This window comes from Neoarius graeffei, chromosome 5 (genome assembly GCF_027579695.1).
Source record: "Neoarius graeffei isolate fNeoGra1 chromosome 5, fNeoGra1.pri, whole genome shotgun sequence".
Lineage (NCBI taxonomy): Eukaryota > Metazoa > Chordata > Actinopteri > Siluriformes > Ariidae > Neoarius > Neoarius graeffei.
Window position 1 is genome coordinate 23,751,696 of NC_083573.1, and position 24,691 is coordinate 23,776,386.

At 41.9% G+C, this 24,691-nt stretch overlaps 1 protein-coding gene across 1 annotated transcript in view; it reads left to right on the top strand.

The window, feature by feature from the left end:
* Nucleotides 1-24,691, top strand: part of LOC132886222 (dynein axonemal heavy chain 5-like) — a 768,703-nt gene that overhangs the window by 513,710 nt on the left and 230,302 nt on the right. The window contains exons 36-38 of the mRNA XM_060920790.1: nucleotides 5,663-5,835; nucleotides 12,461-12,639; nucleotides 19,623-19,810. Of these exons, the coding sequence (XP_060776773.1) occupies nucleotides 5,663-5,835; nucleotides 12,461-12,639; nucleotides 19,623-19,810 (540 nt within the window). The remainder of the gene's footprint in view (nucleotides 1-5,662; nucleotides 5,836-12,460; nucleotides 12,640-19,622; nucleotides 19,811-24,691) is intronic.

The following is a 24,691-nucleotide window of genomic DNA, read 5'->3' on the forward strand; positions in this document are numbered from 1 at the left end:
CATGCTAATTTCCGCCTGTAGTCACTTTGGTCATACTCTTGAATAGGTCTTCTTCATGATGGCTGCTGTCTCGAGCACACACACGATCATTGCATTGAAACATCATTGCGGGTCACACATTCACGGCCAGCGAACATGCGTGAGCGAATTGCTTCGCGCACTGCATCCTCTCACAATTTCCCCCGGGGAATTGTCCGGTCTAGTTAGGATGCAGTGCTGCAGCACAGCAACCTATGGGCTCCCCTAGGGGAGCCCATAGGTTGCAGTGCAAAGCACTGCAACTATTGTTCTTCTACGTATTTCTTCTTCTTCTTATATTTATTATTATTCCTACGCAAATTTTGATTTCGAATAACTCAATAACTGTACGTCGCACACAGACAAACAATATATCAAAACGTGCGGCTCGATCGGACTCGCTATGCTATTACTTTTCTCTATAGATTGCGATTTTTTCGCGACGTAGTCGCGAAAAAATCGCCCAAAAAAACCCCATTCATTTCTATGGAATTAATTGAAAAAAAAGCACTTTTTCAACGTTTTTCAAACATCCGCTGCTCTGGCATGCTTTCACCTAGAGACGTGATTCAACCTCTAAAACGTAGGAAAACTTCTCCTCTGTGGATCTGGCATTAAACTTTTCTGCTAGGTTCTACACTTTCGGATCAGTCCCGGCTCAACCGCCATGTGGTTTCTGGGAGAAAATCCGGCTTTTGAATGGGTGTCTATTGCGTTAGACACCAGTGAAGGTCATTATCTTAGAGTGTAGACAGTTTGAAAAAAAAGGTCAAACTTTCTCGCTTAAACTCTGTTTTCAGCCACAAATTTCACTCTACAGACATGATTTTCTCAAAAGTAGTAGGAAAACTTGTCCTGATTCACACAATGTGTCTACCTAAACGATAGGATTTACGGTTTTTGAATGACAAGCCTCAAAGTGAGGAGAGCACAGGTGAGCGGCCTCATTGACTCCCAGTATAAACGTTGCTGAAAAGTCACTCGTTTTTAACTCCCTGTAGCGTCCTCATTTTTAACAATACAAACAAAAAAATACATCATTTTATTCAGGAGACCCTTCTAGCGCTCACTGTGAAAGAATTTTGTGAATAGCTGCTTCCGTTGTCGAGTTATTTGTCATTGTTCGAGGCCTGGTCCTTCATAAAAAAAACAGTAGAAAACTCCAGCCCTTGTGTGTCAGCCTCACCTTAGCCGCCCACTTTATTAGGACCACTTCTGTTCGTACATACAAACTACAAACACTCTTCTTAGAGTTTAGAGTTTATTTTATTTTTAAAAGGGACAGTGCACAAATTAAACATTATCCTTGTGGTAAGGACAGATGTCTGTCCCAGGTTATAGCAGTACATGCTAATTTCCGCCTGTAGTCACTTTGGTTGTACTGTTGAATAGCTCTTCTTCATGACGGCTGCTGTCTCAAGCACACACATAATCATTGCATTGAAACATCATTGCGGGTCACACGTTCACGGCCAGCGAACGTGCGTGACCGAATTGCTTCGCGCACTGCATCCTCTCACAATTTCCCCCGGGGAATTGTCCGGTCTAGTTAGGATGCAGTGCTGCAGCACAGCAACCTATGGGCTCCCCTAGGGGAGCCCATAGGTTGCAGTGCAAAGCACTGCAACTATTGTTCTTCTACGTATTTAGGATGCAGTGCTGCAGCACAGCAACCTATGGGCTCCCCTAGGGGAGCCCATAGGTTGCAGTGCAAAGCACTGCAACTATTGTTCTTCTACGTGTTTCTTCTTCTTATATTTCTTATTATTCCTACGCAAATTCTGATTTCGAATAACTCAATAACCGTACGTCGCACACAGACAAACAATACATCAAAACGTGCGGCTCGATCGGACTCGCTATGCTATTACTTTTCTCTACAGTTTACGATTTTTTCGCGACGTAGTCGCGAAAAAATCGCCCCAAAAAACCCCATTCATTTCTATGGAATTAATTGAAAAAAAAGCACTTTTTCAACGTTTTTCAAACATCCGCTGCTCTGGCATGCTTTCACCTAGAGACATGATTCAAACTCTAAAACGTAGGAAAACTTCTCCTCTGTGGATCTGGCATTCAACTTTTCTGCTAGGTTTTACACTTTCGGATCAGGCCCGGTTCAAACGCCATGTGGTTTCTGGGAGAAAATCCGGCTTTTGAATGGGTGTCTATTGCGTTACACACCAGTGCGCCTCGTTAACTCAGAGTGTAGGCGGCTTCAAAAAAAAGCTCAAACTTTCTCACTTAAACTGTGTTTTCATCCACAAATTTCACTCTACAGACATGATTTTCTCAAAAGTAGTAGGAAAACTTGTCCTGATTCACACAATGTGTCTACCTAAACGATAGGATTCACGGTTTTTGAATGAGAAGCCTCAAAGTGAGGAGAGCACAGGTGAGCGGCCTCATTGACTCCCAGTATAAACGTTGCTGAAAAGTCACTCGTTTTTAACTCCCTGTAGCGTCCTCATTTTTAACAATACAAACAAAAAAATACATCATTTTATTCAGGAGACCCTTCTAGCGCTCACTGTGAAAGAATTTTGTGAATAGAAGCTTTCGTTGTCGAGTTATTTGTGATTGTTCGAGGCCTACTTCTTAGCAAAACACAGCAGAAACCTGACATAATCTTCTGTGTGTCTCTTAACTCTCCTGTTCAGGCCCGTCACCATGCCGATTGGGGCCAGTGACGGGGCAGAGGGGGGCTGCTGTCTCAAGCACACACACAAATCATGCTCAAAATTTCAATCTTAAACTGTTTTCAGCCACAAATTTCACACTACAGACATAATTTTCTCAAAAGTAGTAGTCACACTTGTCCCAAAAAAACCCCATTCATTTCTATGGAATTAATTGGAAAAAAAAGCACTTTTTCAAACATCCGCTGCTCTGAGAAACTGAGAAGAGGGCAGCCGACAGGCCTCACCTTAGCCGCCCACTTTATTAGGAACACTCCCTCAAATTTCACTCTACAGACATGATTTTCTCAAAAGTAGTAGGAAAACTTGTCCTGATTCACACAATGTGTCTATCTAAACGATAGGATTTACGGTTTTTGAATGACAAGCCTCAAAGTGAGGAGAGCACAGGTGAGCGGCCTCATTGACTCCCAGTATAAACGTTGCTGAAAAGTCACTCGTTTTTAACTCCCTGTAGCGTCCTCATTTTTAACAATACAAACAAAAAAATACATCATTTTATTCAGGAGACCCTTCTAGCGCTCACTGTGAAAGAATTTTGTGAATAGCTGCTTCCGTTGTCGAGTTATTTGTCATTGTTCGAGGCCTGGTCCTTCATAAAAAAAACAGTAGAAAACTCCAGCCCTTGTGTGTCAGCCTCACCTTAGCCGCCCACTTTATTAGGAACACTTCTGTTCGTACATACAAACTACAAACACTCTTCTTAGAGTTTAGAGTTTATTTTATTTTTAAAAGGGACAGTGCACAAATTAAACATTATCCTTGTGGTAAGGACAGATGTCTGTCCCAGGTTAAAGCAGTACATGCTAATTTCCGCCTGTAGTCACTTTGTTCATACTGTTGAATAGCTCTTCTTCATGATGGCTGCTGTCTCAAGCACACACACAATCATTGCATTGAAACGTCATTGCAGGTCACACGTTCACGGCCAGCGAACATGCGTGACCGAATTGCTTCGCGCACTGCATCCTCTCACAATTTCCCCCGGGGAATTGTCCGGTCTAGTTATTATTCCTACGCAAATTTTGATTTCGAATAACTCAATAACCGTACGTCGCACACAGACAAACAATATATCAAAACGTGCGGCTCGATTGGACTCGCTATGCTATTACTTTTCTCTATAGATTGCGATTTTTTCGCGACGTAGTCGCGAAAAAATCGCCCAAAAAAACCCCATTCATTTCTATGGAATTAATTGAAAAAAAAGCACTTTTTCAAACATCCACTGCTCTGGCATGCTTTCACCTAGAGACATGATTCAAACTCTAAAACGTAGGAAAACTTCTCCTCTGTGGATCTGGCATTCAACTTTTCTGCTAGGTTTTACACTTTCGGATCAGGCCCGGTTCAAACGCCATGTGGTTTCTGGGAGAAAATCCGGCTTTTGAATGGGTGTCTATTGCGTTACACACCAGTGAGGGTCGTTAAGCTTAGAGTGTAGGCGGCTTCAAAAAAAAGCTCAAACTTTCTCGCTTAAACCGTGTTTTCAGCCACAAATTTCACTCTACAGACATGATTTTCTCAAAAGTAGTAGGAAAACTTGTCCTGATTCACACAATGTGTCTACCTAAACGATAGGATTTACGGTTTTTGAATGACAAGCCTCAAAGTGAGGAGAGCACAGGTGAGCGGCCTCATTGACTCCCAGTATAAACGTTGCTGAAAAGTCACTCGTTTTTAACTCCCTGTAGCGTCCTCATTTTTAACAATACAAACAAAAAAATACATCATTTTATTCAGGAGACCCTTCTAGCGCTCACTGTGAAAGAATTTTGTGAATAGCTGCTTCTGTTGTCGAGTTATTTGTGATTGTTCGAGGCCTACTCTTTGCAAAAAACACAGCAGACACCTGACATAATCTTGTGTGTGTGCTTAACTCTCCTGTTCAGGCCCGTCACCATGCCAATTGGGGCCAGTGACGGGGCAGAGGGAAAAGCTGTCTCAAGCACACACACATCATGCTCAAAATTTCAAACTTAAACTGTTTTCAGCCACAAATTTCACACTACAGACATAATTTTCTCAAAAGTAGTAGTCACACTTGTCCCAAAAAAAACCCATTCATTTCTATGGAATTAATTGGAAAAAAAAGCACTTTTTCAAACATCCGCTGCTCTGAGAAACTGAGAGGAGGGCAGCCGACAGGCCTCACCTTAGCCGCCCACTTTATTAGGAACACTTCTGTTCGTACATACAAACTACAAACACTCTTCTTAGAGTTTATTTTATTTTTAAAAGGGACAGTGCACAAATTAAACATTATCCTTGTGGTAAGGACAGATGTCTGTCCCAGGTTATAGCAGTACATGCTAATTTCCGCCTGTAGTCACTTTGGTTGTACTGTTGAATAGCTCTTCTTCATGACGGCTGCTGTCTCAAGCACACACATAATCATTGCATTGAAACATCATTGCGGGTCACACGTTCACGGCCAGCGAACGTGCGTGACCGAATTGCTTCGCGCACTGCATCCTCTCACAATTTCCCCCGGGGAATTGTCCGGTCTAGTTATTTTTCTTATATTTATTATTCCTACGCAAATTTCGATTTCGAATAACTCAATAACCGTACGTCGCACACAGACAAACAATATATCAAAACATGCAGCTCGATCGGACTCGCTATGCTATTACTTTTCTCTACAGAATACGATTTTTTTGACCGAATTGCTTCGCGCACTCCATCTTCTCACAATTTCCCCCGGGGAATTGTCCGGTCTAGTGCTTTTAATGTTGTAAGGTTTTTTCTAATGTTCCTTTCATGTTCCTTGATTAATTCTTTTATGGTTTGTCTAATGTTCTTGAAATCACAAATGTTTCTGTCACTTTTCCACAATGTGGCTCTCATGTTAGCATTCCTCTTAGGTTCCTGTAATGTTCCTTTAACATTTATTTGCTGTTTGTGTCTACTTTGTTTTATTTATTTTTTTTCATTTCTTCTTTTAGTGTCGTTTGAATATCAAAATCCCCACAGACTTTGAATGGCTGAAGCAGTGCCGCTTCTACTTCAATGAAGATTCAGACAAAATGCTGATCAACATCACAGATGTGGTCTTTGTTTATCAGAATGAGTTTTTGGGCTGCACTGACAGGCTGGTCATCACTCCATTAACAGACAGGTGATTCTGGAAGCAAAGGTTTTTATTAAGCTAACAGTTATATTTCTCAAGCAAGATTTTTTTTCTCCAACCTTGTGTCAGAATGCTAGTTACATAAGGAATGTGGGTCTATGAACAACCCATAACCTCTAGATGTGGTGATTATCATCTGGATGCTGAAGTGACCACCATATGGTGTACAGTGGTGCTTGAAAGTTTGTGAACCCTTTAGAATTTTCTATATTTCTGCATAAATATGACCTAAAACATCATCAGATTTTCACACAAGTCCTAAAAGTAGATAAAGAGAACCCAGTTAAACAAACGAGACAAAAATTTTACACTTGGTCATTTATTTATTGAGGAAAATGATCCAAGATTACATATTTGTGAGTGGCAAAAGTATGTGAACCTTGGTTTCAGTACCTGGTGTGACCCCCTTGTGCAGCAATAAACACAACTAAACGGTTCCGGTAACTGTTGATCAGTCCTGCACACCGGCTGGGAGGAATTTTAGCCCATTCCTCCGTACAGAACAGCTTCAACTCTGCGATGTTGGTGGGTTTCCTCACATGAACTGCTCGCTTCAGGTCCTTCCACAACATTTCGATTGGATTAAGGTCAGGACTTTGACTTGGCTATTCCAAAACATTAACTTTATTCTTCTTTGACCATTCTTTGGTAGAATGACTTGTGTGCTTAGGGTCGTTGTCTTGGTGCATGACTCACCTTCTCTTGAGATTCAGTTCATGGACAAATGTCCTGACATTTTCCTTTAGAATTTGCTGGTATAATTCAGAATTCATTGTTCCATCAATGATGGCAAGCCGTCCTGGCCCAGATGCAGCAAAACAGGCCCAAACCATGATACTACCACCACCATGTTTCACAGATGGGATAAGGTTCTTATGCTGGAATGCAGTGTTTTCCTTTCTTCAAACATAACGCTTCTCATTTAAACCAAAATTTTCTATTTTGGTCTCATCCATCCACAAAACTTTTTTCCAATAGCCTTCTGGCTTGTCCACGTGATCTTTAGCAAACTGCAGACAAGCAGCAATGTTCTTTTTGGAGAGCAGTGGCTTTCTCCTTGCAACTCTGCCATGCACACCATTGTTGTTCAGTGTTCTCCTGATGGTGGACTCATGAACATTAACATTAGCCAATATGAGAGAGGCCTTCAGTTGCTTAGAAGTTACCATGGACTCCTTTGTGACCTCACCGACTATTACATGCCTTGCTCTTAGAGTGATCTTTGTTGGTCGACCACTCCTGGGGAGGGTAACAATGGTCTTGAATTTCCTCCATTTGTACACAATCTGTCTGACTGTGGATTGGTGGAGTCCAAACTCTTTAGAGATGGTTTTGTAACCTTTTCCAGCCTGATGAACATCAACAACGCTTTTTCTGAGGTCCTTAGAAATCTCTTTTGCTCGTGCCATGATACACTTCCACAAACATCTGTTGTGAAGATCAGACTTTGATAGATCCCTGTTCTTTAAATAAAACAGGGTGCCCACTCACACCTGATTGTCATCCCATTGATTGAAAACACCCGACTCTAATTTCACCTTCAAATTAACTGCTAATCCTAGAAGTTCACATACTTTTGCCACTCACAGATATGTAATATTGGATCATTTTCCCCCCCTCCTTGAACTGCCACCTTATTGTGGTGGAGGGGTTTGTGTGCTTGAATGATCCTAGGAGCTATGTTGTCGGGGGCATTATGCCCCTGTCAGGGTTTCCCAAGGCAGACAGGTCCTAGGTGACAGGCCAGACTAAGAGCAGTTCACCAAAACCCCTATGGAGAAAAATCCGAGGACCGTGACGTCGCCCGGGATGACGCAGCCGGGGCCCCACCCTGGAGCCAGGCCCGGGGTTGGGGCTCGTATGCGAGCGCTTGGTGGCCGGGCCTTTGCCCATGGGGCCCGGCCGGGCTCAGCCCGAAGAGGTGACGTGGGCCCGACCTCCTGTGGGTTCACCACCCACAGAGGTAGCAGTAGGGGACTGGTGCAATGTGGATTGGGTGGCAGTCGAAGGCAGGGGCCTCGACGACCTGATCCCCGGACACAGCGGCTGGCTGTTCGGACATGGAATGTCACTTCGCTGGGGGGGAAAGAGCCTGAGCTTGTGCGGGAGGTTGAGAGGTACCGGCTAGAGATAGTCTGGCTCACCTCCACGCACAGCTTGGGCTCTGGAACCCAGCTCCTCGAGAGGGGCTGGACTCTCCACTTCTCTGGAGTCGCCCGTGGTGAGCGGCGGCGGGCTGGTGTGGGCTTGCTTATAGCTCCCCAGCTCAGCCGCCATGTGTTGGAGTTTACCCCAGTGAACGAGAGGGTCGCCTCTCTGCGCCTTCGGATTGGGGAGAGGGCTCTTGCTGTTGTTTGTGCCTACGGCCCAAATAGCAGTATAGAGTATCCGGCCTTCTTGGAGTCCCTGGGAGAGGTACTGAGGAGTGCTCAGACTGGGGACTCCATTGTGTTACTGGGGGACTTCAATGCTCACGTGGGAGATGACAGTGACACCTGGAGGGGCGTGGTTGGGAGGAACGGCCTCCCCAATCTGAACCCGAGTGGTGTTTTGTTATTGGACTTCTGTGCTAGTCACGGTTTGTCCATAACAAACACCATGTTCGAGCATAGGGGTGTCCATAAGTGCACGTGGCACCAGGACACCTTAGGTCGGAGGTCAATGATAGACTTTGTAGTCGTTTCATCTGATCTCCGGCCCTATGTCTTGGATACTCGGGTGAAGAGAGGGGCTGAGCTGTCAACTGATCACCACCTGGTGGTGAGTTGGATCCGCTGGCGGAGGAGGAAGCTGGACAGACCTGGCAGGCCCAAACGTATGGTGAGGGTCTGCTGGGAACGTCTGGCCGAGCACTCTGTTGGGGAGGTCTTTAACTCCCACCTCCGGGAGAGCTTTTCCCAGCTTCCGAGGGAGGCGGGGGACATTGAGTCTGAGTGGACCATGTTCTCTACCTCCATTGTGGACGCAGCTGTTCGGAGCTGTGGCCGCAAGGTCTCCGGTGCCTGTCGTGGCGGCAATCCCCGAACCCGTTGGTGGACACCAGAAGTAAGGGATGCCATCAAGCTGAAGAAGGAGTCCTGTCGGGCCATGTTAACCTCCAGGACTCCCGAGGCAGCTGACGGGTATCGGCAGGCCAGGCGTGCTGCAGCTCGGGCAGTTGCGGAGGCAAAAACTTGGAACTGGGAGGAGTTCAGGGAGGCCATGGAGAAGGACTATCGGTCGGCCTCGAAGAAATTCTGGCAAACCGTCCGGCGCCTCAGGAGGGGGAAGCAGTACTCTGCCAACACTGTTTACAGTGCGGGTGGGGAGCTGTTGACCTCGACTGGGGACATTGTCGGGCGGTGGAAGGAATACTTTGAGGATCTCCTCAATCCCACCGTCATGTCTTCCACTGAGGAGACTGAGGCTGATGACTCAGAGGTGGACTCGTCCATTACCCAAGCCGAAGTCACTGAGGTGGTTTGCAAGCTCCTCGGTGGCAAGGCACTGGGGGTGGATGAGATCTGCCCTGAGTATCTCAAGTCTCTGGATGTTGAGGGGCTGTCTTGGTTGACACACCTCTGCAACATCGCGTGGCGGTCAGGGACAGTGCCTCTGGAGTGGCAGACTGGGGTGGTGGTCCCTCTTTTTAAGAAAGGGGACCGGAGAGTGTGCCCCAATTATAAGGGAATCACACTTCTCAGCCTCCCAGGGAAGGTTTACTCCAGGGTACTGGAGAGGAGAATTCGACCAATAGTCGAACCTCGGATCCAGGAGGAACAATGCGGTTTTCGTCCTGGTCGCGGAACACTGGACCAGCTCTATACCCTTCATAGGGTGCTCGAGGGTTCATGGGAGTTTGCCCAACCAGTCCACATGTGCTTTGTGGATCTGGAGAAGGCATTTGACCGTGTCCCCCGTAGTATTCTGTGGGGGGTGCTTCGGGAGTATGGGGTTCGGGGCTATTTGCTAAGGGCTGTCCGGTCCCTGTACAAACGGAGCAGGAGTCTGGTTCGCATTGCCGGCAGTAAGTCAGACTTGTTCCCAGTGCATGTTGGACTCCGGCAGGGCTGCCCTTTGTCACCGGTTCTGTTCATAATTTTTATGGACAGAATTTCTAAGCGCAGCCAGGGGCCAGAAGGAATCCTGTTTGGGAACCACAGGATTTCATCTCTGCTTTTTGCGGATGATGTTGTCCTGTTGGCTTCTTCAAACCAGGACCTTCAGCATGCACTGGGGCGGTTTGCAGTCGAGTGTGAAGCGGCTGGGATGAGAATCAGCACCTCCAAGTCCGAGGCCATGGTTCTCGACCAGAAAAGGGTTGCTTGCCCTCTCCAGGTTGGTGGAGAAGTTCTGCCTCAAGTGGAGGAGTTTAAGTATCTCGGGATCTTGTTCACGAGTGAGGGAAGGATGGAGCGTGAGATCGACAGGCGGATCGGTGCAGCCTCTGCAGTGATGCGGTCGCTTTACCGGTCCGTTGTGGTGAAGAAGGAGCTGAGCCAAAAGGCAAAGCTCTCAATTTACCGGTCGATCTACGTTCCGACTCTCACCTATGGTCATGAGCTTTGGGTAATGACTGAAAGGACAAGATCGCGGATACAAGCGGCCAAAATGAGTTTCCTTCGCAGGGTGGCTGGGCACTCCCTTAGAGATAGGGTGAGAAGCACAGTCACTCGGGAGGAGCTCGGAGTAGAGCCGCTGCTGCTCCACATCGAGAGGAATCAACTGAGGTGGCTCGGGCATCTTTTTCGGATGCCTCCTGGACGCCTCCCTGGGGAGGTGTTCCAGGCATGTCCCCCCGGGAGGAGGCCCCGGGGAAGACCCAGGACACGCTGGAGGGACTATGTCTCTCGGCTGGCCTGGGAATGCCTCGGTGTTCTTCCCGAGGAGCTGGCCGAGGTGTCTGGGGAAAGAGAAGTTTGGGCTTCCCTGCTTAGACTGCTGCCTCCGCGACCCGGTCCCGGATAAAGCGGAAGAAGACGAGACGAGACGGGATCATTTTCCTCAATAAATAAATGACCAAGTATAATATTTTTGTCTCATTTGTTTAACTGGGTTCTCTTTATCTACTTTTAGGACTTGTGTGAAAATCTGATGATGTTTTAGGTCATATTTATGCAGAAATATAGAAAATTCTAAAGGGTTCACAAACTTTCAAGCACCACTGTAGAAATGGAAATAAATACTGGTGTTATGCAAGACATTTCCCTGAAAGCTTCTCTGGTTCTGAAAGACCATTATCAAATGTTTATAGAACCATGTTTAGATATGCAACTTGAGTTCTATTTCCCCCTCCTAACCTAAGTGATAATCACATGGATTCTCCTAGATGAGGAATTGACTCATGTTAGAACTGACTGGAAAAGTCTTTGGAAATTACCTTCATACTTATGCCACTGTGATGAGGGCCAATGTTATCAGTGTAGATGTTGCATCATCCTGTCGAAGGTACATGATGATGCCCAGGCTGGAGTATGGCGCAGCATGCCTCAAAGTAATCCCCATGAGTTGGAGACAGTCTGTGTAGAGTTGCTGGACATCTGGCCTGCCCACTGTCTATATTTAGACAGGGATGCTCTTTGTGTCTTTTTTTCTCTGGGAAAGATGAACTGTTTATCCAATCACTGCTGTTTGGTCAAAATAGTAGTGCAGTGTCTGTATTGTAAGGCCAATCAGTTGGATAACAAAACTAAATGATATGACTTTGGATTCAACCGCATGCACCTGGTCACCCCAGAATCATTTGACCAGCATCACATACAAGGAAACTACAGTTCTTTCTGCTCAAGCAGTTTTTTTTAAGCTATCTTTATTGAGACCCATTCCAAATTGTCATCCTGCATGGGTTGATAGGCAGTACTTAGGGAGTACAAGGATGAGATCCCTCACCAGGTTTCTGGGGGAGTGTGGTGAAGGAAGGTACCTTGAGTAAGGGTTTGACAAGTTTATGAGCCCCAGCCATTCACAATGCTGTGATCACTCGCCTCTACCTGTACATCACTATAAAATGCCAAACCCACAGTTGCACATGAGCTAGTTGAGGATGCCAAATATATCTCTCCATTTGGGACAACAGATCTGTTCTGGGTGGTAAGAGCAGCAGTGGCAAGCTGGTCTGATTGCTCAATTTTGTGCAATGTGGGCAGAAATGTAGGCCAGTACATCCTCACTGAGTCCAGCTCTAACATGGGTGAACCACAGTCAATATTGCTGATTTGGCATTGGCAAAGAGTTCCAAGTGTGCCCTAGCAGTATTTTCCCTGATCTGGGATACCACTTCTCTGTCTAGACAGAGCATCTGCTGTACCCTGGCAGTATTACAGCAAGTGAGACGAATCATAATTGGGCCCACCTGAGATGTTTTTATGCCATCCAGGTTTGTGCAGTTCAGGTGAACGACGTATCTGATGGTCACAAACTATCGGCACGAGAACTGGTAGCAAGAATTTGTGGGCTAGTTAGACTACCGCTCAGTTCAAATGGGTTCTAAGCTCACATTGTGGCTTCATATCTTGGTAAGCATGTGCACATGCACAGGAAGGCAAGAAGTTGGTTCTTATTGACTGAAATGGGTAGAGACAATAATGCATAATTAATAGAGAAGTATTCACTTATTGTTTATTTCATGCTTTAGGTGCTACATTACTTTAGCCCAGGCTTTGGGGATGAGTCTGGGTGGTGCACCAGCTGGACCAGCTGGAACTGGAAAGACAGAGACGACCAAAGACATGGGCCGCTGTCTGGGAAAATATGTGGTAGTCTTCAACTGTTCAGACCAGATGGATTTCCGAGGCCTTGGCAGGATATTTAAAGGTAAGAATAATTTTTCAGTGACTTTTTTTTTTAAGGTAGCTATGTATGCTTTAATGGAACTACCCATATTCTTTAATGGAACTACCCATATTCTTTAATGGAACTATCCATATTCTTGAGAAACACTAAGAAATACTGTATTTTTAAGTCTTGCTTTTAAGATTTTTAATACAATGTATATTTTGTGTGCGTGCGCACACACACACACACACACACACACATGGCTTTCCCTGGGTGGAAAAAAGATATCAGAGCCCTGGCATGTGCATTCTGGTGGCATCTAGGGCTGATTAAGGCACAATTCAACATTATTAAATTTGCTGTTTTTTAACTTGTCAAATAAGCAAGGGGCAAAATTAGATTTGAAATGAATAACTAGAAACAGTCAATTCAGAGAAATATTTACTTTTATTGCAGAACAAAAATGCATAATATTGAATAATATAGCAGCTCAAAATAGAATACAGTTGTCAACTACATTTTGGGCAGCTTTGTAGCACAACAATTCATTTTCCAGTTTCAGGATGCCAAGAACAGAATTGAGGTCAAATCATGAAACAGTGCCATCTAGCGACCAGCACCTAGAATGTGGTTTTATATATGGCTGCAAATGGCAGTCAGTGCACACAGCGAAACCCTTTATTCTGGGTTGAGTACCAGGATAGTCCAGACCAGGGGCTAACCCTAACCCCGAATCAGAAGCGCTAGCGAGGAGAATCACTTGCGCAAGAATTATAAATACTAGTCACACCTGGCTTGTTTAAATGTTCAAACAGCGCTTTATAAAGTTACCTAACATACAAGTGCAGTGCGCTTTCTGAGCACGAGTCACGTCATGAAGTTTACTCATCACCATAACAAATAGCCAGTAGGCTTGCGCTAGCCTACAGAACACAAACACTACGTTTTATTTCGTCTTCCTTTGACCACCTCTCTGTATGGCTGTCATTCAGTGTTGCCAGATATTGCTAACGTTTTCCACCCCAAAATATGTTCAAAACCAGCCAAAAAGCACCTAAACCCGCCCAATCTGGCAACACTGCTGTCATTCTACTGTTCGAGTAGAACTACTGACACATTCACAACGTTTCCAGACGGGGATTTAAAAATGACTGCAGCCTACGTTATGCTGTTTCAGCGAGACTAGTTGGTTGTAGGCTAATTCAAGTGCTTCCTTCCGTAAGCTAAGTTTGCCTGGCTACACAGATGCAAATGGACAATTTTAACGAGTAGTAGATGAAGAATGTAAACATATAATGATGTTGTGCTTTTGCAACTTGTGTGTTTGTGACTTATTGCGGGAAAAGCAGCGTGTCCTTACCTTGATACGGGCGCCTTGAAACAGTTCAGAGTGTTTAGCTGCGCGTGTCGATTGGCTATATCTCTTGTGCCAAACAAATCAGATGTTGTGGTGGGCAGGACCGTGTTCTTGAACTCAGAGAGGCGAGTGCAGGAAAGGACGTGCAGTGACAGTCGCGTTAGGAACGAAATGGCTGCAAAAAGGCATGTTATCGGCATATCGGTGGAAATTTTGGCCGATACCGATAACCCTAAAAATGCAGAATATCGGCCCGATATATCGGCCAGGCCGATTATCGGTCGACCCCTACCATAAATCCGGGGACCCGGGTTCGATTCCGACCCGAGGTCATTTCCCGATCCCTCCCCGTCTCTCTCTCTCCCACTCATTTCCTGTCTCTAACACTGTCCTATCCAATAAAGGTGAAAAAAGCCCAAAAAATATCTTAAAAAAAAAAAGAATGTGAAAATAACCACTGATAACCATAGGAAAGAAAAGGTCTTGAAAAATAGAAAATCTACTAGCATTGTTGGTTGAGGAACTTTGACAAGTAACCAGCGCCAGGCTGATCATAGCTGGATTTTGCGCCGGGTGCCAGTCCTTAATAAAACCCCTGCAACCCCAATTCTAAAAAAGTTGGCACGCTGTGTAAACTGTAAATAAAAACATTGTGATAATTTGCAAATTGTGGAAACCCGATATATATTTCATTGAAAATAATACAAAGACAACATATCAGATGTTGAAACTGAGAAATGTTATTCTTTTTTGAATAAAATATATGCTCATTTTGAATGTGATGTCAGCAGCCCGTTTTAAAAGGGTTGGGACAGGGGCATGTTTACCACTGTGTTACATCACCTTTACTTTTAACAACACTCTGTAAATGTTTGGGAACTGAGGAGACCAATTGTTGGAGTTTTGAAAGAGAAATGTTGTCCCATTCTTGCCTGATATATAATTTCAATTGCTCAACAGTTTGGGGTCTCCTTTGTTGTATTTTGTGCTTCATAGTGTGCCAAATGTTTTAAATGGGAGACAGGTCTGGACTGTAGGCAGGCCAGTTTAGCACCCGGACTCTTACTATGGAGCCATACAGTTTTAGTATGTGCAGAAAGTGGTTTGGCATTGTCTTGCTGAAATAAGGCAGGCCTTCCCTGAAAGTTTTTTTTTCTTTTTTCATATCGCTCTGAAATGTGTATATACATGTCCCTATCCCAACTTTTTTGAAACAGGCTGTTGACATCACATTCAAAATGAGCATATATTTTATTCAAAAAAGAATAACATTTCTCAGTTTCAACATCTGATATGTTGTCTTTGTATTATTTTCAATGAAATATATAATATCGGGTTTCCACGAATATATCTGTATCATTCAGCATTCATGATGCCTCACCAGATGTACAAGCTACCCATGTCATGTGCACTAATGCACATCAAAGCCCTCAAAGATGCTGGCTTTTGAACTGTGCACTGATAAGCTGGATGGTCCCACTTTCCGAAAAGAATTTCTCATTTTGATTTGTCAGACCTCAGAACAATTTTCCACTTCGCCTCAGTCCATTGTAAAAGAGGTCGGGCCCAGAGAATGTGGCGGCGTTTCTGGACATTGTTTATATATGGATTTAACTTGCATTTGTGGATGCAGTAATTAACTGTCTTCACAGACGATGGTTTTCTGAAGTGTTCCTGAGCCCATACAGTGATTTTCCACTCCAGACATGTGTCTGTTTTTAATGCAGTGTCGCCTGAAGGTCACAGGCATCCAATGTCACTTTTCAGTCTCCTGTCTTGCATATAGACAGGATGTGTCTATATAATATAAAGAACATTATATGGTAGCATGAAACTATGACGTTTATCTTCTTGTGTTGAAAAATATATGTGCCACCGTGTAATGTGGCTTGTCCTTTAGCAAACTGCAGACAAGCAGCTTGCTAACTTGCTAACTGCTCTTTTTGGAGAGCAGTAGCTTTCTCCTTGCAACCCTGACATGCACACCATTGATGTCCAGTGTTCTCCTGATGGTGGACTCATGAACATTAACAATTAGCCAGTGTGAGAAAGGCCTTCAGTTGCTTAGAAGTTACCCTGAGGACCTCACCTACTGTTACACACCTTGCTCTTGGAGTGATCTTTGTTAGTTGACCACTCCTGGGGAGGGTAACAATGGTCTTGAATTTCCTCCATTTGTACACAATCTGTCTAACTGTGGATTGGTGGAGTCTGAACTCATTAGAGATGGTTTTGTAACCTTTTTCAGCCTGATGAGCCTCAACAACACTTTTTCTGAGGTCCTCAGAAATCTCCTTTGTTCGTGTCATGATACACTTCCACAAACATGTGTTGTGAAGATCAGACTTTGATAGATCCCTGTTCTTTAAATAAAACAGGTTGCCCACTCACACCTGATTGTCATCCCATTGATTGAAAACACCTGACTCTAATTTCACCTTCAAATTAACTGCTAATCCTAGAGGTTCACATACTTTTGTCGCTCACAGATATGTAAAATTGGATCATTTTCCTCAATAAATAAATGACCAAGTATAATATTTTTGTCTCATTTGCTTTTCTCTTTATCTGCTTTTAGGACTTGTGTGAAAATCTGATGATGTTTTAGGTCATATTTATGCAAAAAAAAAAAGAAAATTCTAAAGGGTTCACAAACTTTTAAGCACCACTGTGTGTGTGTTTGTACACACACACACACACACACACACACACAGTGGTGCTTGATTTATATACACAAATTGAAATCAAGCACCACTGTGTCTGTGTGTGTGTATATATATATATATATATATATATAAAAACACACAGTGGTGCTTGATTTATATACACACACACATTTTGTGTGTGTGTGTGTGTGTGTATATATATATATATATATATATATATATATATATATATATATATATATATAGTGTATATAAATTTATATAATTTCATATGTAAAATCAATTGATTCATGAAGTAAAATGACTCAGTAATTATCATGGTTAAAAACAAAATCAGTTATTTTTATTGCATGCAGTAATCACCTAGTAGCCCAGTCCATTTTCAGCAGTGATATTGATAAGTTGTCTATACGCTAGCTGTCATTACGCTATGTTGTAGCTACTCTATTAAAAATGCACAAGACATTAATGCAACTTGTAAAAGAAATGCAGGATGTATTTTGGATTGTGTAGACCTTATAGCACTTTATTTTGTAGCATAGTAAGTAACTATTTAATATACAATTAAGAATGTGGCAAGTAGGGAAATTTTTAGTAAGTAACTGTGATGTCGTTGGTGTTGGGCTACTAGGTGATTACTGCATGCAATAAAAATAACTGATTTTGTTTTTAAGCATGATAATTACTGAGTCATTTTACTTCATGAATCAGTTGATTTTACATATGAAATTATATAAATTTATATACACACAATATAATACCAGTATTTTCCAGTTTATGCCAAATGTAGTAGTACTTAATTCCAATAATTAAGTTGTCCGTTTATTTGTAGAGTGCTTTTAGCAACAGCTACAAATAGGGCTGGGTATCACCAGATACCTCACGATACGATACTATGGCGATATTTTGCCCATGATAACGATAATATCACGGTACAGCGATTCTGCGATAATCGATATATTGCAAGAAATTTCAAACACATCACAATATCTGTGTCACTGAAGAAAATCAGAATTTATTGACCACTGTAAAATTACATTTCACATACATAACTACACACTCTTGCCAGACATATATTTGTCTCTATTCCACTGCTGGCAAAACCAAGAGTTGCTTCACTACAACATACAGAAAATTCCCATTTCTGTGCTAGTATTCTCAACTTTTCTGTAAGCATGGACACATCAGTGCTGCTTAACAAGCAGAATCAAATTGTTTTATGAAAACTTAAAACTTGCACTGCAGACTGCACATACATTTCAGTGCTAACACTAATATCAATTTGTTCTTTGTAAACTTGAGAACATATACCTGAGAACATTTAACTTGTGCTTATTTTGCAGGAACAACACACTGTCTGAAACACATTGAAAAGTGCAGTGTGCAGCTTAGTCTCCTACTGCGCATGCGCGAAGCCTACTGCGCATGCGCAGAACACATGAATTAGCAAGTTCTCATACAGACCGGTTTATTATTCAAAACAAGGCATTACAAATTATTTGACTCGGCCAAAGACTCGACCAATACGCACAAAACATAAAAATCGGCAAATGCGTGAAATACTCACCGATTTTCTATCAGCCCAGCTGATTGGTAGGACAAAACTACTGTTGAATTTTCCTACCCTCCTGGATTTCGCTCATGCGCAGTAGGCTTGGTAGGACAAATCCAAGAGGTAGGATAACTTTACAGAACACCGGCTCACTGTTTTTTTTCTCCTTTCCTTTGGAATCCAAAGTGCCTCCAAACATCTGCCTTAAAGTTCGGCGGCGTCTCTAGGTTTACGTTAACAGCCATGCTTGCTTGTTTTTTTTCCTCACTGCAACCGCCGGGGAAAAAAGAGAAGACGAAGAGTGCCTTGCAGTGAGGGAGCGGCACAGCGACACCTCGCGGAGCGGAGGTGCGGAAGTCGTACTGGATTTACAACCCGTCTGAAACATGATTTATTATTTGAAAAAAATCGATATTCAAATTTTGAGTATCGATATTGAATCAGAAGACAAAGTATCGCGATATATCGCCGTATCGATATTTCTGCACACCCCTAGCTACAAAGCAGCTTTACAGAAAAATAAAGACTTTAAACACATGAAGTAATTTTATCCCTAAATAATTTATTAATCCCTAATGAGCAAGCCTGAGGTGAAGAACAACTCCAAACTCCCTCAAATGATATGAGGAAGAAACCTTTAGAGGAACCAGACTCAAAGGGGAACCCATCCTAATTTGGGTGATAACATCCAGATAATTACCCAGAAAAGACAATTTTGTAATTACCATGTACAAAATATATAGCCCTAAACAGAAAAATAGTTGGAATGGTATGGAAAATTGAAACAAAAAAAGAAAGCAGTCTAAAATTACTTTGACTTGTATTTTATTGCAGACAGTATGAACCAAGTATATTTAATTTTTTTTAATCTGGTCAACTTCTTTTCATTTATTAATATACAAGAAGAGAAACATCTCGTACATCTATTCCTGCATTTCAGGTGTGCAACAGCTTCTAGAAAAAGTTGGGGCGGGGGCCCATTTAGGGTTCATAAAACAATTTAAATAATGGTGTGTTTTGAAACAGGTAATGTCAATAGTTGATTGTAATCATGATTTGGTGCAAAATCAGTATCCAAGAATCAGTATCCAGGTCTTTGTGATAAAAAAAAGTGATTCTAGTCACCTGATGTGTCTATTTTTGAAAATCTAAGACAAAAAGTCAAGGTCACTTAATGAAGAACAGAGAAAAAGTAGCAAGTTGAAATGGTGAAAAAATGTTTATCTGAATGGATGGACAAAAATCATGTTAAAAATGTCTCCTTGTAAAAAAAAAAAATTCACCATAACCAACTAGTCCATTAAACATTTTTCTATTAAACATTTCTTGTTGAATAAGAGCACTTTTTAAAATTTGGTCATTATTAGATTTTGATTATGTGTTCATTAGCCTTCTTTTCCTAACTGAATAGAAATTGAATCTGTTGCTTGTCTGTCTGTTTCTGAAGGTCTTGCTCAGTCAGGTTCCTGGGGTTGCTTTGACGAATTCAACCGTATTGAGCTGCCGGTGTTGTCTGTTGCAGCACAGCAGGTCTCCATTGTCCTGGTATGCAAGAAGGAGCGAAAAGAGAACTTCATCTTTACTGATGGAGACTCAGTAGAAATGAACCCTGAGTTCGGCCTCTTCCTCACTATGGTGAGATCTGGGGTTGGGAGTGGTATGTCATGATAAGGATATCTGACAAGAAAATATGAGAGAAAGAAAGCTGTAATATTGTGTTGCATTATAACCATGCATTGTAAGTGATCTGTTTAATATAAATACATATGTCAGAGTATCATGCTGACTGCTTTCACAGTTTCCAAGCACATGCTGATTCATTACTCATAAATGGGTGTTAATTTTGTATGTGGCTTTTTCCCATGGAGAACGCAAGGGGTGCAGGTGAGGGTTTTTCTGTTCACCAACTGAGAAAACAATAGCATTTGAAAATCGGTGCCGCAGCGCATCATACAGAGATCATTTGGATAAGATTGAATTTCATTACAGCAGATCACACCGTGTGACTTCCACTTTTGTTTTTCAAATAGAAAAACAGGAGAGACTTGTGAACAAGGGCAAGTTTGAAGCCCTGTTATTTTGAGATACATTGAGGAAACAAAAAATTTGAACCTTAAATGTAAATGCATATTTCTATGTGTCCATACAATTAACAAATGAACACTGATATGAATGTATAAAATAGTGTATGTCTTTCTATAAGAAAATACAACCCGATTCCAAAAAAGTTGGGACAAAGTACAAATTGTAAATAAAAACGGAATGCAATGATGTGGAAGTTTCAAAATTCCATATTTTATTCAGAATAGAACATAGATGACATATCAAATGTTTAAACTGAGAAAATGTATCATTTAAAGAGAATATTTAGGTGATTTTAAATTTCATGACAACAACACATCTCAAAAAAGTTGGGACAAGGCCATGTTTACCACTGTGAGACATCCCCTTTTCTCTTTACAACAGTCTGTAAACGTCTGGGGACTGAGGAGACAAGTTGCTCAAGTTTAGGGATAGGAATGTTAACCCATTCTTGTCTAATGTAGGATTCTAGTTGCTCAACTGTCTTGGGTCTTTTTTTGTCGTATCTTCCGTTTGATGATGTGCCAAATGTTTTCTATGGGTGAAAGATCTGGACTGCAGGCTGGCCAGTTCAGTACCCGGACCCTTCTTCTACGCAGCCACGATGCTGTAATTGATGCAGCATGTGGTTTGGCATTGTCATGTTGGAAAATGCAAGGTCTTCCCTGAAAGAGATGTTGTCTGGATGGGAGCATATGTTGCTCTAGAACCTGGATATACCTTTCAGCATTGATGGTGTCTTTCCAGATGTGTAAGCTGCCCATGCCACACGCACTAATGCAACCCCATACCATCAGAGATGCAGGCTTCTGAACTGAGTGCCGATAACAACTTGGGTCGTCCTTCTCTTTAGTCCAAATGACACGGCATCCCTGATTTCCATAAAGAATTTCAATTTTGATTCGTCTGACCACAGAACAGTTTTCCACTTTGCCACAGTCCATTTTAAATGAGCCTTGGCCCAGAGAAGACATCTGCGCTTCTGGATCATTTTTAGATACGGCTTCTTTGAACTATAGAGTTTTAGCTGGCAACGGCGGATGGCACGGTGAATTGTGTTCACAGATACTGTAGTGTTCTCTGGAAATATTCCTGAGCCCATTTTGTGATTTCCAATACAGAAGCATGCCTGTATGTGATGCAGTGCCATCTAAGGGCCCGAAGATCACAGGCACTCAGTATGGTTTTCCGGCCTTGACCCTTACACACAGAGATTCTTCCAGAATCTCTGAATCTTTTGATGATATTATGTACTGGAGATGATGATGATGATATGTTCAAACTCTTTGCAATTTTACACTGTCAAACTCCTTTCTGATATGGGTCCACTATTTGTCGGCACAGAATTAGGGGGATTGGTGATCCTCTTCCCATCTTTATGTCTGAGAGCCACTGCCACTCCAAGATGCTCTTTTTATACCCAGTCATGTTAATGACCTATTGCCAGTTAACCTAATGAGTTGCAATTTGGTCCTCCAGCTGTTCCTTTTTTGTACTTTTAACTTTTCCAGCCTCTTATTGCCCCTGTGCCAACTTTTTTGAGATATGTTGCTGTCATGAAATTTCAAAATGTCTCACTTTCGACATTTGATATGTTGTCTATGTTCTATTGTGAATACAATATCAGTTTTTGAGATTTGTAAATTATTGCATTCTGTTTTTATTTACAATTTGTACTTTGTCCCAACTTTTTTGGAATTAGGGTTGTACTATGGAAAGTTAAAGTGATGTAAGAAAATGCTTTAAGTAAAGTCTCTCTGTTTGTGCCATGCCCCAAAGGGCCTAGACGAACCCAAACGTCCAATCTATAATTTTTCCTCGTATGCGAGCAGTGTCCCAGACTGTTCTCTGCTCGCTAAGTACAATAAATATAAAGTAATATTGTATAGTATGATCTATACTATGCCTAGAGTAATATAAAATACTGTATGTATAAATAAATGTTTTAATAAAATTTTATGCAATGAGTATAGTACTGGGTGGCATGGTGGTGTAGTGGTTAGCGCTGTCGCCTCACAGCAAGAAGGTCCAGGTTCGAGCCCCGTGGCCGGCGAGGGCCTTTCTGTGTGGAGTTTGCATGTTCTCCCCGTGTCCGCGTGGGTTTCCTCCTGGTGCTCCGGTTTCCCCCACAGTCCAAAGACATGCAGGTTAGGTTAACTGGTGGCTCAAATTGACCATAGGCGTGAAATGTGAGTGTGAATGGTTGTCTGTGTCTATGTGTCAGACCTGTGATGACCTGGCGACTTGTCCAGGGTGTGCCCCGCCTTTCGCCCGTAGTCAGCTGGGATTGGCTCCAGCTTGCCTGCGACCCTGTAGAACAGGATAAAGCGGCTAGAGATAATGAGATGAGAGGAGTATAGTACTATAAATAGTATAAAATTTAATAAAACTCTGTATTATATAGTACAATACAGTTTTTAAGGAAAATGCTACAATATAAATACTGTATATACTAGTAAACAAGCAAAATACAAAATAGTAATTACAATAATTTATTCTTGTTTACTACAGTATTTATATTTATAGCACAATAATAATAATAATAATAATAATAATAATAATAATAATAATAATAATAATAATTAAGCTGAATAATGCTTAATGTTTCATTGGAAAATACAATAAGGATAGTTCAATTAGTAGTCAAATTATATTTAATGCAAGTATAGTTCTGTAATTACTATAAAATTTGATACAAAAATGCTATATTGTGAATGCTAGAGGAATTCTAGAGGAAAATATTGTTGTAATACAAACAATGTGGGGTGATACGGTGGTGTAGTGATGAGCACTGTCGCCTCACAGCAAGAAGGTTCTGGGTTCGAGCCCAGTGGCTGACAGGGGCCTTTCTATGTGGAGTTTGTATGTTCTCGTGTCTGCATGGGTGCTCCATTTCCCCCCACAGTCCAAAGACATGCAGGTTAGGTTAATTGGTGACTCTGAATTGAACGTAGGTGTGAATGTGAGTGTGAATTGTTGTTTGTCACTATGTGTCAGCCCTGCAATGATCTGGCGACTTGTCCAGGGTGTACCCCGCCTCTTGCCCATAGTCAGCTGGGATAGACTCCAGCTTGCCCGTGACCCTGCACAGGATGAGCGATTATGGATAATGGATGGATAGACAATGTGAAATCTCATAAGAAAATACTATACTGTAAGTTCAGTACCATAAATACTATAGAATTCTATTGGAAAACACTATATTACCATGTAGTCTCAAAGAACATATATTTGTCAGAAATACTGTACTATAACTATGGTACTCTAAATAGTATAAAACTGGATAAGAAAGTGCTACGCTTTAAGAATAGTACCAAAAATATGAAAACTTTTGATAAGATAATAAAATGCCATACAATTCGAAAAAGAAAAGCACTATATTCTGTCTAGAACTCTAAATAAAATACATAAAATTCTTTCAGAAAATACTGCACTATACTGTATCAAACATTAAACACAATTTCAATTCTATAAATAGCAATGCTTTAAAATTGTATAAAATTATTATAATGATTTCATGTTTGTTTGTTGGTCTGCTTAATTACGTAGGTACATGTAAAGGAATTCTGGAAAGTGAGGATCCTTGAAAAATTATGGAAAAATAATGAAATAAAACGTTTGCAAAGGGAAACCTGTACTTAACTTAAATTTTTACTTTTTTTTTTACCATAAGGCCATCCTTAAAAAAAAATCTGTTTCCTGTCCACCGGGTGAGCAAAAAAATTTTCAGTCGGGAGGGAGGGATTTTTTTTTATGGATGGATAAGAAATCGCAATGCTGTGTTTGCTTTTTCTTTCAGTACTTTTTTATTACAAACGCAGACACATTTAATAAAATATGACAGTTTAATCAACTGAAACTTGTACAAAAACTTTAAGTTAGCATTTTAAATGCTGACTGCAACATTTGCAAAACTTTTACAAAGGTACTTAAAATACACACGGACTTTTTGTAGTTCTAAATCGACCGTTAGGCCTAGTTCGGATGAAATTACACTATTAAAATGATCACTGAATGATTTGTTTTTCTGAATCTTTACTATTTTGTTGTTCGCTAGAATACCATTTTGCGATTTCACACTTAAGCAAATGTTTGAAAACTCCGGATCTCCTTCCTTCATGGTGGCTGCCATTTTTTTTTGTGCCGCACGGCGCATGCGCAGAGCTGATTCAATTCTATATTCTGCGCGGAATGCAGGGCTTTCCACAAGCGCCGGCTGCCGGCCATACAGCCCACTACACAATTAAGTCCAGCCGGCTGCTTTAATGACTATTATTTTTGTAGCCCACAGGCTCTAAATATTAATTTTCGATTTTAATAAAATTAAATGTTTATCTAACGGACTGACAATAATGTCAAACTGAACCGCACTCATTTAAGTTGTGATTCACGCTGTTTGTACCGATAATAACCACAAATTCCCCGCCGACTTCG